The sequence below is a fragment of the Muscardinus avellanarius genome (assembly GCF_963383645.1).
Source record: "Muscardinus avellanarius genome assembly, chromosome: 1".
In the NCBI taxonomy this organism is placed as follows: domain Eukaryota; kingdom Metazoa; phylum Chordata; class Mammalia; order Rodentia; family Gliridae; genus Muscardinus; species Muscardinus avellanarius.
This window is the reverse complement of record NC_137786.1, coordinates 162,694,891-162,711,696: the sequence shown is the minus strand read 5'-3', so window position 1 is coordinate 162,711,696 and position 16,806 is coordinate 162,694,891. Positions and strand designations below refer to the sequence as shown.

General features: G+C 37.9%; 1 protein-coding gene across 2 annotated transcripts in view; it reads right to left on the bottom strand.

Annotated features, from left to right (window-relative positions):
- Positions 1–13,798, bottom strand: part of NOX4 (NADPH oxidase 4) — a gene marked incomplete at both ends in the record, with an annotated part of 142,219 nt that extends 128,421 nt beyond the window's left edge. For both annotated transcript variants that reach the window (XM_080689888.1, XM_080689889.1), the window contains 2 exons: positions 13,021–13,116; positions 13,742–13,798. In XM_080689888.1, the coding sequence (XP_080546014.1) occupies positions 13,021–13,116; positions 13,742–13,798 (153 nt within the window). The remainder of the gene's footprint in view (positions 1–13,020; positions 13,117–13,741) is intronic.
- Positions 13,799–16,806: the final 3,008 nt, after the last annotated feature.

Here is a 16,806-nt window from a genome sequence, read left to right as displayed (position 1 = left end):
ACAAAGGACAAGATAGGAGAGGGTAAAAATAGAAAAAAAAAAAAAGGGAAATAATAATGAGTGACAACATGGCCAAGTAGATCATAAAGATTTCCAAATAATGTAAGGAAGAAGTACTGGGTAATTGGAATAATAAGAAACAAAAGTTACAGATTCTTTAACATTATCACTAATCAAATAGGGTCTAAAAATTAAACATCATCCGATCTGTGTTTCCTTTATAATATCTGTCATGTCATTTATCATATGGCTTGGTAATCATAAGTTTTTTTAAGACACTTAGCAAATAATTTCCAAAAATAAAATATTCTATATATAGAAAAATTAATAAGAAAAATTCTAATACTCTGCCATATATAAAACAAAACACCTCTCCTCAAACCTCATGCCACAGCCTTCTTAACTGTTAATTGTCTTAGTACCAACTATCTATCATACTTTGCAGTTCATAAAGTCAGAGTAAGTTATTGCTTTGATACTTTCTTCTTTCTCTTTTCTTTTTCTTTTTTCTTTCCTTTTCCTTTTTCTTTCTGTCTTTTTCTTTTTTCTTTTTTCTTTGTTTTTGTTTTTTGTACTGGAGATTGAACCCAGAGCTTTATGTATGCTGTAGAAGAACCCTTTCACAAAGCTACATCCCCAGTCCTTTTCTAAATGTTATGTTGAGATGGGTATCTCTAAATTGCCTGGGCTGGCCTCAAGCTTCTGATCTTCTTTCCTCAGCCTCTCAAGTACCTAAGATTATAAGCATGTGCCATCATGCTAGGTTCTCAAATTAATGCAACATATGATATTATATACTACATATTTCTTTTGAGATGGTACTGGGAATGGAACCATAGCATAGACTATGCCTTGTATATGCTAGATAAGTGTTCTACCACTAAGCCTCACTCCAGCTCCATCCCACTCATGTATTTAATTCTATTTCCTAGTATATCCCAAGTTTGATGTTATGTTTGTTGCTGTTTTTACTGTAAATATATATGTCTTTATTGTTTAAAAAGTTAATATTATAGGCAACTTATAAGACAGATATAAACTTAAAATGCACACTATTTTTTCCTTTTAGCAACTAACACATTTCATAGTTCTTGTTGAAAACTAATAATTACAATCAAATGTCTCCATTATTTTTAGAATTGCTCTATGTGTTGATATCATCTCCACCTTCACCTTTATATGACTAAAACCAACTGTTATACATACACATCTTATATTTTGATTTAGTAAGAAAAATTCATTGTGCTACAATTACAAAAACTTAGTAGGCAAAGTATTTAAGTTATAATACTAACAAATTAACATTACAATTTTTAAAGGAGTGTGTTTTATGTTCATTACATTGCTACTTGAAGTAGCAAGAAATTGGAAGTGGTCTAAGTGTCCCTGTCTGGGAGATTGAATAAATAAAAGGTGGCAGATACAAGCTATGAAATAGTACACAGAAGTTAGAAGCAGGGAACCAAAGAAACACACAGCCACATTGTGCAAACTTTGAAAACAGAATATTAGGTGGAGAAAAGTAAGAAACTGAATGATTTCTGTGGCACAATACTATGGATTTAAAAAAGCATAAACATGCAATGCAAATAAGAGAATAAACAACACTCAATGGAGAGTTTGCTATTATACAAAGGAAAATGGGATTGAAGAATGGGGAGTGATTAGATTAATTAATTAACAAATGAATAAAAGCCTAGTGTGGTGGTCCACATCTGTAAGCTCAGTACTTAGAAGGATGAGAAAGGATGGCAGGTTCAAGATTAGTCTCAGCAACTTAGTGAAAATCTCAGTAATCTAGTGAGACCTTGTTTCACAAATAAAAAGGACTGGGGTGTAGCTCAGAGGTAGAATGCCTCTGGGTTAAAATTCCCAGCACCCCCTCCTCACAACGCACACACCCCACATTAAGAAGCCTTGCATAGACTCATAAAGATGGCGTATTATGAACTAAGGGATATGTTCATATAAGTATTCTGACAAAAAAGGAGTTTTTAAATCCTTACAGAAAGAATCCACTGCTAATGTTTTATACAATGAATCCACTTCATGTGTACCTCAAATTATGAGATGCTTGACAAGATTTTTAAAAGACTAAAAAATTGAATATAAATTTTGAAACATTGCTAATTAAAAGCAAATAACCAAGAGTTTAAATGCTTTTGGTTTTGATCTGGGACTGAGGATAGAACTCAGGGGCATTCTACCTCTGAATTATATCCCTACCCCTTTTTATTTTATTTTATTTTATTTATTTTTTATTTTTTGGTGGTACTGGGGTTCCTGAAACCTTTCTACCTCCGGGCCACACTCCCAGACCTATTTTATACTGTTTTATTTGGAAACAGAGTCTCCTAAGCCAACGCGCGGCTGGCTTCGAACCTGCGCGACCCTCCTGTTTCTGCCTCCCAAGCGCGGGGATTACAAGCATGCGCCACCATGCCCGGCTCCCGACCCCTTTTTAATTATTCATTCATTTATTTTATTTTGATATACCCTTCTCCCTTGGTTTCTGAGTTTGGCCTGCAACCTACAATCTTCCTGTCTTAGTTTCCCAAGTACTGAAATTATAAGCATATGCTACCACACCCTGCTACTTTAAATGTTTTTAAAGTATAATTAGGGAAATAAAAAAATTATTTGCTAAATTTTCTTGGAAAACACTTAAGATGTCTCATTTTGTACTTAGGAGATGACTTCTCTTATTTTCTGGAAATGTTTACAGTCATTAGCAATAATTTGCAAATACATTTCAACACCAGAGACATTTTTAACTGCAAATAAACACCAGAGACATTTTTAACTCCCAAAATAAAGGAGTCTTAATATATTGTCATAAATTTTTCTACTGTAACCTGCCAATAGAAAGAGGGAATTAACACTTTTTAGGGCCTTACATTCATAACTTCAACTTCAACTTTCCTTCTTCCCTCTGCCCCCAAAACCATACAATAGAGATCATAGATTAAGCTATTCTTAACTATGAATGAGTTAAACTACATTTCCATTTTGGTAACTCCAATTGTTTCAATACTGAAATGCTCATGTAGTTCAACTTAATAATATAATTCTCAATTTAAAACTGAGGAAGTCCTAGTGAATTTTTTAGAGACACATATATTAAGAGACAAAGTTAAGGTTTCTACTTAAATCAGTTTGTCTGTAAAATTTCTGCTCTTCTCACAGCATATCTCCCATTAGCACTCCTGACTTCTCATACATGTTAACATATTTGAAATTTGAGCCAAGAGTCAGCCCATGATCAGGAATACACTTGGTTTTAACTAGAATGAGCACATGTCATAAAAACTTCAATGCATCAAACTTCATATATCTAAAATCTGTGAGTTAAAAGGTATTTCTTTCTTTAACAATGACACACTCGATGTTTAAGCAAATCAAAATTAAGGAAACCTTGTGGATCCATTCTGAGCCAGCAAACTAAACTCTTCTGAGATTTTCATATTTGACTCATTCTTTCGCTCTTACATTTAAAAAAAACAGTATAAGATCAGAAAAGCTAAATAGTTTTCAGTGATAAGTTCTATACAATTCAAGCCATCCTCAGCCCACAGTGGGGATAAATGCCAGGGGATGTAACAGATGGTACACAGACGATTCCCAACAGCAAACACCACTTTTCAAGTAGGGGAAGAACATTCATGTTGGAGCTCTACATTTTTGTGGTTTAATATGAGTCATTTTTTTCCAGGTGGAATCCATTAATATAGACTGCTAATGATATTTGCTTGCTTTTCCCTTTAGGTATTCTGAGTTATGGGGGAAAAAGTACTTTCAACTTCTGTTTGTATAACTCAACACACTTTACAAATGTGGTTTGGGGTTCATGCCTTTCAAAACCAAAAGAATTGACAGAGCTCACAGGCCCAAGTAACTTATAAAGTAACTTGACGAAGGAAAAGAGTGAGAGATGAAAAGCACTCTCAGGATCCCATCTCATCCATATCCTCAGCTGCTGTTTTTTACTGTCTTGTTCTATAGCTCTGGATCCTGCACTCACCTTGAAATGCACACACTCATATTAGAAGGGACTTAGGATGAGAAGCTAATAGGAAGATACATAAAGAAAAGCATACTGAGCTGAGCCAGGCATGGTGGCGCAGGCTTATAATCCCAGCATGTGGGAGGGAGGCTGAGACTGGAGGATCACGGTTCATGGACAGCCTCAGCTACTTAGTGAGACCCTGTTGCAAAATAAAGAATAAAAAATAGGGCAGGGGTTGTAGCTCGGAGGTCGAATGCCCCTGGGTTCCATCCTCAGACCTACAAGAAAGAGAAGAGAAGAGAAGAGAAGAGAAGAGAAGAGAAGAGAAGAGAAGAGAAGAGAAAGAGAGAGAGAGAGAGAAAAGAGAGAGAGAGAGAGAGAGAGAGAGAGAGAGAGAGAGAGAGAGAGAGAGAGAGAGAGAGAAAGGCAGGCAGGCAGGCAGGCAAACATACTGGGAAAAAGGAAGTTAACAAATTATTATTATACATGGCTGTGAATGATTGGAAATAAGAAGAAACTGACATTTTAAATCTGTTTCATGTAATGAGCTTCATGCTTGGTTCTTTAATCAATGAGAAACTTACTTAAAAATTATGATCTCTAATTTCCTCTAAAGAATAGAAACTTACTTTTACAATAATGAGGACTTTGACTCATTAGTAACATGTATTATGTAAGGTCCATAAACTGTCAATGGCCGGCTGGCCATGTAGTGCATCTTTGTAATCCCAGTACTTGTGAGGCTGAGACAGGGCAATCGCAGGTCCAAGAATAGCCTTAGCAATGTAGCAAGACTCTCATCAACCAAGCAAGACCCTGTTTCAAAACAAAAACTAAACAGGGCTGGGGCTGTAGCTTAGAAGTAGAAATATTCAATCCCACACACACACACAAAAAAAAAATTGCAATTAATGCTGCATTATCATTCATTTTAATTACTTTTGAGATTCACAAAATATCATATGATATACACTATTTCCCTTGTTTAAGTTGCAAGTTCCTAGCTTCAGTGAAGATGAATAAAATGTATTAATGACTTTTTTAATAAAATGTGTTCTACCTCAAATTGAAATCCTACCAACAAGCATAGTCAAGTTGCCACAAAGTTTGTGCCATAACATTAACACATTTCAAAATATCACGTAGTAGACTACACACACACACACACACACACACACACACACACACACCTAATTTGTATTTACTAATTTTTTTATTATTTATTTATTTATTTATTTATGCGGTACTGGGGTTCCTGGAAGCCCTTCTACCTCTGGGCTACACTCCCAGACCTATTTTATATTTTTATCTGGAAACAGGGTCTCTTAAGCCAGCGCGGCTGGCTTCGAATCTGTATGATCCTCCTGTCTCTACCTCCTAAGTGCAGGGATTATAAGCGTGCACCACCACGCCCGACCCTGACTAATTTTTAAAAGACAGTATTGAGAATACAAGTTCTGGATCCAGAATCTTTGGACTGGAGCCCTGTCATTATCACTAAATTGTATGTTATGAAACCTCCCTCTTGAATTTTTCTATGATAAAAAATATAAAATTGAAAACACTTTTTTTTTTTTTTTTGGTGGTACTGGGGTTCCTGGAAGCCCTTCTACCTCCGGGCTACACTCTCAGACCTATTTTATATTTTTGAAACAGGGTCTCTTACGCCAGAAAACACGTATTTCATAGGATAGGTAAAAAGATAATCAATAGAGCTCTCAAACATATCTAGGACTTAGTCCTTGCTGATATAATCTTACTGTTGCTATCAATATTATCCACAATAAAATGAAGGAAATAAAACTGGAAATGTCTGAGATTCATTCCAGCTTCCAATCCTATGCTATTTTGAATGATATTGATAAGAAAAAATTATGCAGTGGGTATATAATAAAAAGGTTTTAAATAGGATTTTGATAGTTATAGTGGAATTAAAAATAATAGCAGTAAAAATGTCACATAATTTCTTGATAATCTAAGAGAAGTAAAAAATAACTATAATATGGAAGTTATATTTTATCTTAAGGATAAATCAATAATTGACCTAACTTCTCAAATGTTTAAGTATTTGAAAGTTTCACTTCACATAAACTGAAAAGCTAGTAGTCCATACTGTGTGGAGTTTAATGTGGTCTTGCTCATGTTGCCAGCTATTCAATCTAGTGCTTTAATATTGGACCAAGAGAATCAATAGGCCAAATAGTGAGAAAGCCACTCATACAGTGGATGGTAGCAAACAAGTCACATTAAACTCAGTTTTCTACTTTGGAAAATAAAAAGAAAATCTAAAGATCTTAACACTCCTAAGTCTAAAACTCTGTGAATTGTTACATTAGAAATAGGTAAAGAATATAATATGATTTCATTGCAGTAATATAACCCATCTCATCTGCCAATACACAGAATGAAAACTGCTTCAATTAGTAGAATGTTAGCAATAAATACAAACATTAAGAGACGCAGCTAAAATTAGCCCCTAAATTTCAACTATAAATGTGTGTCTGGGAAATCTGGGTACTGGGTTTTATATACTCCGAAGCTAATAAAAGTTAATAAGCACACCCTCTTCTGAAATTCAGAGAAATAATGTATTCCTTCCTTCTTAGAGGAATCACTGTAGCAGAACCAACAGTGACTTAGAATCCTAGGTCCATTCACCTACAGACAGACTCCAGTCTTTGACCTTAAGCAGCTCACATGATGTCAGACTTCTCTCTGTGTAAAATGTTATGATACAACCCCTCTGCCTTATGAGAGGGTAAACTGGTTAATGTGTCTAAAGGATAATGATTGATTAAAGAAACATCATCATCATGTTTCACTAGAAAGCTAGGAAGAACCCGAATGCTCAAAACTTTCTTCAAAATAACATTAGTATCTCGATGTTTTTCCCAAAAGTGGGGAGGAGGAATTCATGTCCGGGCTTGGTGGCACACTCTTGTAATCCCCGTGCTAAGGAGGCGGAGACAGGAAGATCACACAAGTTCAAAGCCAGCTGCACTGGCTTAAGAGACTCTGTTTCCAAATAAAAAATACAAAAAAATAAAAATAGGTCTGGGAGTGTAGCTCGGAGGTAAAAGGGTTCCATCCCCAGTACCACCAAAAATGAAATAAAATAAAATAAAATAAAATAATATTTGTGAGAAAAAGCAAAAAAAATTAAATTCTCATCCTGGCACCATAACTATTACTAGGTTGAAGTTCAATAGTCTATATACAAATGTTGGCTTAGAGAGAAAAATATGTAAAATTTAGACACATTGAATACAGTATCATAAAATAAATTCTCTCCTCAAATGAAAATTTTCTATCAATTAGCCAGGTGCCATGGCACGTACCTATAATCCCAGAAACTCAGAAGGCTGAGACAAGAACATCATAAAATCAAGGCCATTCCACACATTGTCTCACCAAAAAAAAAAAAAAAAAAAGACTAGGGATGTAGCTCAGTGGTAGAACGTCCCTGAGTTCAATCCCCAACACCATTCATATAAAGAGTGCCTTTTCCAGTCAGCCATGATGTAACATGCCTATAATCCCAGTACTTAGGAGGCTGAGACAGGAGGATCCCAGGACTGAGGACAGCCTCAGGAATCTAGTGCGCTCTCAAGCTACTTAGTGAGACTCTGCTTCAAAATATAAAATAAAATAGGACTGTGGGTATAGCCCAGATGACTGGACTTAATCTCCAGTACTGCAAAATAAATAAACAAATGCTTGTCAATTAAATAATAGTCATCAAATAAAAATGGTAACAATCTATGTCAAAAATGAGTAACTAAATGTGAGGGCTTCCATAGGAAGAATTTAGTATTTTCTATTAAAGCAAAAAGTAACTGTATTTAGCATTCCTCAAAATAAATACATAAAATACAAAATGAATTAGTAAATAAAACCAGATTTTATCTTAAGCAATCAAAGGAGTGCTTTATTTAAAGGAGAGTGGATGAGGTAGCTGTTTAATATGATTGTTTACTTTTTGCTTGGGTGTTTGCTTTGGATTTCCCTCAAAAGTTTTTTCTTTGCAGCCAATTTAAAGATTCTAAAACTCACAGCATGTCATAATTAAACATCTCCTAGGAAGTGCACAGTCTGATTAGCACATTAACTCAGGCGCAAACCATCCGTGACCATGTTGCCTCCCTGTCTGCCTCAGACCAGTCTGGGAAAGAAAAAGTATAACAAAAACTCCTACTAAAACATACTGCCTTCCTTCATTTTGTCTTATTTTCTCCATCTGTTCTAACTGAAATTTTTTTATCCTTAATTTCAGTCAAAAAGCAGTCACCAAGGTATAAGCATGAACACTCTGTCCTCAAGTTCCTGGACTCACACAATCCTCCTGCCTTAGCCTCCCCAGTACCTGAAACTAGAGGCATAAACCAATGTATCTGACTCCAAAAATCTCAACGGTGATATTCATTTGTGTTACTATTAGATAATCTTTAAGCATGTTTAAAACAACTATGGCATACAAATCTACTTTTTCACCTACAGAATTTATGAACTCTAAATGCAGGTAAGTTATTTCTGATAAAAGTTTAGTAACTGAATTGTAATATACATGAGTTCAGATAAATATCATATTTCAAATAATAGGAAAATGCTATAAAATATCTCATTACATTTTTATTAGTAACTACATAACAAAATGATAATATTTTGGATATATTGAATTAAATCTATTTCTAAACTCATGCGCCTTGCTTTCTAACTTATGTTTTACAGTATATTTCAATTAGGCAACATTGATAAAAAGTAATAATAATCAATGGTTTGAGTATCTGAAATGGACAAGTAAAGTATTTGAGAAAAATGTGTATTATAAAGGAAAATCAAAGAGGCCAGAAAGGACTATATTCAAATTCTAGATCTAGGGCATCGTGGTGCATTCTTGTAATCCCAGCACTTGGGAGACTCAGGCAGAAGGATTGCAGGTTGGTGTACAGCCTAGCAACACTGTGAGTCCCTCTGCAATCTAGTGAGACTCTGTTTCCAAACAGAAATGAAATAGGGCTGGGGTATAACTCAGAGGTTAAAAAAAAAAATCTATTTCTGACACTGACCATCCAATGATATTTGAGCAACTTTCTCTTATGTAAAACAAGGAGAATAGTTTCCTAGCTAAAACAAAATATGTGTAAAGCATCAAGCATCTGACATAGCTTAAATATAAACAGTTGAATAAATATCATCAACACAAAGCAGAGATCTCGGGCAATGCTTCTCAATGTCTATGTCTTCCTGCAAATAAGAAGTACTTTGTGGACCTTCCAAACCATAATTCTGTGGTGACTTTGCAGTGACAGTAAATTTTACAGATGAATGAGAACAACCTGTATACTCAATGCTGTTATCAACGTGTTTAGCAGATAAGTCTTTCCATTTGAGTTTTAAAAGGTATAATCAAATTGGTTTCCAGAAATATTACTTTTGTGATCCTAAAATTTATAATATGAAAACACTGATACCTTTTTCAGTTCTATATTTCTATCATGGGTAGAGCTTTAACATGATCGAGTGGTAAGCTTTAAAGATGTAAAACACAGGCACCAATAATATTTATTTTAAAAGCACCTGTATATTTTTTTGTAATTTGAAAGTGACTAAAACTTCTTATTCTATAAAACTGGTACTATAAACCAGGTGTGGTGGTGCACGCTTGTAATCCCAGCATTTGGGAGGCTAAAACAGGAGAATCAGGGTTCGTGGCCGGCCTAAGCTACTTAGTGAGGCTCTCTGCAACTTAGTGAGACCCTGTTTCAAAATATAGAATAAAAAAATAAGGCTGGGGGTGTAGGTTAGAGATAGAAAACTGCTGGGTTCAATCCCCAGTTCTGCAAAAAACAACCAAACAAAAAACCTGGTACTATAATCACATGATTAGAAAAGTTAAGCCTAAAACAGGCACAATTAGTACCAGCAAAGAGCAAAAAAAATATACATTATCTTTTAACTAAGAAGTAACATAGAAGCTAGGCATGATGGTACATGCATGTAATCCCAGTACTGGGGAGGCTGAGATAGGAGGATGGCAGGTTCAGGCCTGCTTTAGCATTTAGCAAAACCCTCAGCAACCTATCACAACTCTGTTTCAAAACGAATACTAAAAAAAGCCAGAAGTGTAGCTTGGAGGCATAATTACCCTAGTTTCTGTCCCTAGTACAAAAAAAAACGTAATATATAGGTTGAAAATATGTATTTCAACATGGCTTAGACAAATTAATGACTAGAAAATTCACACTGGGTGATTCCTGGAAAGTGATAAGCTCAGATGTCATAGATCATCTTTCAGAATATGCCTAAAAGAAAGACCATTTCTTCCCATAAGGCTACTTGGTAAAATGCTGGAATCTTACTGCATAGCTTGAAGGTGGACTCACTATGATTAGTGACTATGTTTCCATGAAAGCTAACTGATGACAACCTCTCTCTTCATCATCTTGTTTGCTGCCCTTTTTGTTTCCTAATCTTCCATAGGTTCCCTTATCACTTTTTTTTTATTCATTTGGTCAGTATTTATTGAGTCCCTACCATGTGCCAGCAGTTCTTAAACCTTCATAGCTAGATTGTCATACCATTTTAACAAAAATACTGATGTGGACTGGAAGTAAAAAGATATAACATATATTAAAATGTTTTCAAAATTTGTTGGCCTGTGTCTGTGAATGTGCACACATGTATACATATGAAATCTTAATTTTATCTAAATTGCCACAAAAATAAATTTGAAGAGGATCCAAGTTCACAAAAATTAACTTGTTGGTTTCTAATATGATGAGTGTTTTTTAAAATAAATTGTTACTTAAGCTTATACTGAGTCACAGTGCTAAAATCCAAACTTCAGTTGAGGCTTTCCAAATTATTACAATAAGTTTCCAATTCTTAAATTTTATATTAAACAAATGCCTCCTGATACAGCTTGTTTTTACCAGTATAACACTTAAGAGTTTTCTCTAAGTTGTTCATCAAGTTATATAAGTCAGATAAGTCTCCCACTAAAAATCCTCCTGTTCATTAATTCACACCAAATGGTGAATTTCCAGGAGACAAAAATAAGAATGATAGGCTGCCAGACCTTGTGACTTTATCAGAGAATATTTCCTTAGCTTGTTTATTTAATTATAATTATACACTTCTTAGTTTTTTCATTATATTGTAAACAAATGGAGGGCAGGGGTTTTACTGTGCATTTGAAAAACACAGGTTTCAAGACTGTTTCTGGATAATTGACAGGTTAAATGGATGAAAGAGAATTGTTAAGATTTTTAAATTTTCAGTAAAATGATTTGTTTGTGAGACTGTCTCGGCCCATTAGCTAGAAACATAACTGCTAAACTTTATAAAGATAGAACAACCAATAGATAATGAAAAAGCACTTTGTTATATAAAGTACAATACCAATTATTTAAATAACTGCTGCAATTTACTGTAGGCTTAACATGTACCAATCTGTACTCAAAGTGCTGTGATTTAAAAGATAAAGTCTGAGCTGGGTGTGGTGGTGCACACCTGTAATCCCTATACTTGGGGGGCTGAGATCACAGGTTGGAAGACCTCAGCAACCTAGTGAGACCCTGCTTCAAAACAAAAACACAAAAAGTGCTGGGAGTATAGTTCAGAAGTAGAATGCATCTGGGTCCAATTCCCTGGACTAAAATAAAAAATAAAAAAGACTATATAGGAGAGGGAAAGAGGTGGTTTCTGAATTAATCTGAACTGTCTGAGGAAGGGGGATACTGGGAATTAAGCCCAGGAACATTCTACCTATGAGCTACTCTCAGCCCTTTTATTTTATACAATTTATTTTGAACCAGGGTTTCACTAAGTTGCTCAGAGTCTTGCAAAGTTGTTGAGGCTAGCCTTGAACCTACAATCCTCTTGTGGAACTATTTGTAAACCGTCATTCAATTTTGAAAAGCAAAGTGCTACATCTCCTCTTTAAATGTGCTTTGTTTCCCAACAAGGCAGGATGGCGAATCCGCTTGTTGTTCAGGTACTGTAGGATTTTGCAGTATGTTTTACAGATTTTTCTTGTTGCTTAGAAAATGCAATATCCTCGGCCGGGCGTGGTGGCGCACGCTTGTAATAATCCCTGCGCTTGGGAGGCAGAGACAGGAGGATCGCGCAGGTTCAAAGCCAGCCGCGCGCGCTGGCTTAGGAGACCCTGTTTCCAAAAAATGTAAAAATAGGTCTGGGAGTGTAGCCCGGAGGTAGAAGGGCTTCCAGGAACCCCAGTACCACCAAAAAAAAAAAAAAAAAAAAAAAAAAAGAAAGAAAGAAAGAAAAGAAAATGCAATATCCTTATACAAAGTATGATGACATTGGTGACAGACTTTTGTTAAGAGGTCAGGTAGGAAGAGGACAGAAGGGAAGAATGAACTTCAGAAAAAAAACAGAGGAAAGAATAAACAAATATCAGAATTAAATAAATTAGAGCAAAGTCTTGCCCAATATCATTCTTGTATTAGATGGGAGGGCTAGAACCATAATCAGCCACTAACCTAAGGGGAACAGCTAAGAACTAGGCAGAAATGAATAGCCGAATTAGACTCCTACTTTGTGAGAAATGTCAGTTAAAGAAAACAGTGCAGAAATCCTCTGGATAAGCTCATGGGCAAGCTGAAAGCTCTGATAAGTGAAAACTAAAAGCCTGTCATCAGTTGGTCCTCCTAGGGTAGCAAATCCTCGGGGCTTTGCAGCTTGCAGAAACCTGCAACTCCACTCAGACGCTAAGCCTGGTCTGGCGGATTCATTCATTTCACTTTAGCAGACATTACTTTTGGTTCGTAAAAGAGTCCATCTTTTTAACCTACACAAGTGTAAATGATAAATCAAGAAAACTTGGAACCCTTGGCCACTTTAGAGATTCGCCCGAGTTTAAAAAGAGCACAACAAATGTGTTTGTTTGTTTGTTTGTTTGTTTGTTTGTTTGTTATGGATGGAAGAACTGACCAAGCCCTGTACACTGTTACATTAAACCCATTCCACCAGGTCACCCCAGTTCCACTTACGCCCAACATCTGGTGGAGGTAGTAATACTCTGGCCCTTGGTTGTACAGCAGAAAGGTTTTCCAGAAAAGCAGGACATTCAGGGTGAGCCAGATGAGCTAAACCAATGGGACAAAGGCAGAGAGAAAACAGAAATTAAAAATAAATGTCACCCGATGAATGAGCCCACAGTACATTTTTCTGGACACAGAACTTTGAGTGCAGTCTGAATGAGAAACTGCGCAAACTATCTTCAATTAACCAGAACAATGAAAACCACTCAAATGAAAACAAATCTGGCCTTGCCGCAGCCCTGCACCTGAGAGTAAGCTTTGAGTGGTGCAGAGGTCTCTCAAAGATCTGCAGATCTCCTGTGCAGCACGACACAGGCTAAGAAATCAGTGATGTCACCGTGTCCCAAGCAAAGCAGAAGCCATCTGGGAGAAGAGCAAAGGGGCAAAAATGTTTAAAGAGTTAAGAAAAAGCAGTGTTTGTTTAGAGGAACCTCATCTCCCTGTCCTCACATCCGCTCTCCCATCAGTGTGTAGGGAAGTTCTCAGGCATTTGGGGGTGGGGGCAACGCTACTGTCACCAGTTATAATGGCATAAAGTTTGGTTAGTTGAGAAGGTTTGAATTAGAGGCAAAAGTTCCACTTCCAGCTCCCCACCCGCGCAGGCTCAGAGAATGAATCAAAGGAGCTGCAGGAGAGGTTGCGCGCCAGGAGAGCCTGGCCGCCATCCTACCAGGCAGAGGTGTTTAACCCCTTCGTTTGCCAGCCAGCTCTTCCAGGACACGGCCATGCCGCCGGCCCCACGGTGCTGCGCTCGGTGCCCGCGGGCCACAGAAGGAGCGAGCTGCGGTCGGGGCAGCGCTTACAGCTCTGCCGCCTGCGGGGGGCGGGCCGTGGGCACCGAGGGTCAAAGACTGCGTGGAGGTCCAGGGGCCGGCGCCGGCCCGCCGGGCGGGGTCTGCAAGGCGGCCAACACCGCGCGGGGCTCCGCGCCTCGGCGGCCGCAGGGGCTGCACCCGCGCCGGCCCTTTGTCTGCGGCGAGCTGTCGCCTGTCGCCCGCCGGCGGCCGCTGCGCAGGACCCGGGGGGAACCTGGAGGCGGCCCCGCGGTCTAGCACAGCCGGCTCCGAAATACCGACAAAGATGGGAAGAATGATTGTCTTCCTAAATGCGGGACCTCCACTGCCTCCGCGTGCACACGCGCGCGCACGCACACACCCACTTCTTTTGGACTGATTGTTTTCCCCCAAAAAAGTTCAACTGCGAGAGAATTGGGAAGGAAATCTGTGCCGGAAATAGCCTTTTGTGTCGTAGCCTCCCCCTTCGTCCGCCCATCCTGAGCGATTTATCCTACCTCTGAAAAAAGGATCCCTGGAGACCTAAATCTAACCCCCCCCCCCATCGCTACCTCTCCCTTCTCTATCCCCTTCCGGACCCCATTCTATCTTAAAGCTTTAAAGACAATGTTGAGTGAAAAGAACCCAAGGAGTAAAGGGTTAAAAGTGACGTCATTCCCGGGGACTTAGGGAAGCTCAGATTCACTCTGTTCCGGAATTTGTGTTTTACTACCTTGTTTCAGAGGCTATTTGGTAACAGGATTCCTCTCAAGTACCAGAGGCCCAGGGAAGGGTGAGAAGAGTGTAAAACTGAAAAGGATTACCTGTCCTAAAACTCAATGTATCGGTATTATGGAAAAAGAAGGAAAAATTTCATAAAGAAGAGTATATGATGCATAATGGGGTTTCAATAAAACTGACTGAAATAAGCACTTTTTCAAACCCAACAGCACTGACCAAAAGGTTTACCACTAGGAACATAGTCTCATGGTTTTCGAGCTCCTATTTTTCTCTTTCTCCTCCTCCTCCTCCTCCTCCTCCTCCTCCTCCTCCTCCTCCTCCTCCTCCTCTTCCTCTTCCTCTTCCTCCTCCTCCACCTCTTCTTCCTCCTCCTCCTCCTCCTCCTCCTCCTCCTCCTCCTCCTCCTCCTCTTTCTCCACTTCTTTAAAATACCATTCATTTTATCACACCAGCCATGGGATATAATTGAAACTAAATTTTATTAAAATCATACTGAGAGCTTGTTTGGAGGTTCTAGTAAGGGAGCACAGCTACTCCTGCACCATAGACCAAAGTATGACCTTCCTGTATCTGGGGAGGTCTCCTTCTTCATCTTCTTGGACTGAGCCCGCCACCTGCCAAGTCAGCTGTATCAACTCTGTAGATCAGTGAGGTAACAGGACATTGCAAGCACATTGGTCACACCTGCTGATCTTGCTCCACGCAATATACTTAATTTAATGAACGGATTGATGTTTGAAACCTTCAGTCTGAAAAGAGTTAAACTTCACCCAATTGCCCTTTTAATAATCTATCTCATTTTAATGCATGACTTTCCTGCGGTATGCACGATCAAATCCTGAGAATCATCTCAAATCTTTCTGGAGTTAGGTAGCACATTTTGTATAAAGAACACTGTGATCTTCCTGACCAGGTGGTAGCTAAAGGAGTGGGAAAGGAGCAAAGTGAAGCACCCCAGGAGCATCACCAGGGAAAAAAGGTCTATGACTGCACTAGAACTTTGAATAAACAAGTGCAGCTGGGTGGTGGTTCACACCTGGAATCCCAGTACCTGGGAGGCTAGAATAGGAGGACCCCAGGTTCGAGGACAGCCTCAGCAGTTTAATGAGCCTTTGTTTCAAAGTAAGAAATATAAAGGGCTGGGGGTGTAGCTTGGAGGTAGAATGCTCCTAGGTTTGATCCCCAGTACCAGTGTGCTAAGAAGAGAGAGTGAGGCAAATAAAGAATAGTAGAATAAAAGATCATTTTAAAAGGCCCCGCTGTTTCCACAAAATAAGAAAAAAGAAAGACAAAAATAATATATGCAACCTTAAATGTATACCTGCTAAATGTTAAGCCCCTACCTTGGCTTTTAGTATACAAAAAACAATCAATTTCCATAGTAGTTGTTCATGCAGATGTTAGCACTCTCTCTTTTAAGACAGAACTAAAGCTAAAAGACATTAAGAAATCTGACGCAGTTCAAACAGCCCATAACCAGACACTTTGGTGAAATCTTTCAGTAAAATAACAAAAGGATATACCAATGTTAGTTATTAAATATATTACTATTACACTGTAGCTCTCTAAAGGAAGCTTATGTTGACTTGCAAGGAAACCCTAACAGTACAGCAAGCCAACCCCAGGGGACAGAGCTAGTGCTGTATTATGCAAAAGAATTCATTCATGTGGTCCTTCACCATACAGTTTTTTTCTAAACCAGATTGTCTAGTGCAAATAGTTACTATCTTTCTCAAGTTAAAAAAGACTGCCCTCAAAAAAAAAAATAATAATAACATCAGGAATGAGTTCTGTAGATCTATCAGTCCATTTCAAATATATACACATATCAGCTTCTGATGGCTTAGGGCATCCATTTCTTGACTTGCAACCACCTCATGCAGAAATGTGTCTCCATCCTCACATCGCTCCTTCTCCTCTCTCTGTGTCAGGCAAATTGCCCTCTGCTTCTCTAGAGACACAGTCATGATCATATCTATGTTTTACCTGGATAATGCCCTCATGTCAAGTCCTTAATTTAATCACATTTCACATTGTGAAATCCTTTTTCCTTACAAAATAACATTTACTTGTTCCCAAAATCATGGTGTGAGTATTATTCTGATTACCATTGCACCTAAATTGAATTAATTGATGTCAGTTTTCTCTTTTGTGATTGGATATACCAACCTCTTAAATAAATTAACCTTAAGGAATAAAAGTTCAAGACTTCTAAATAACA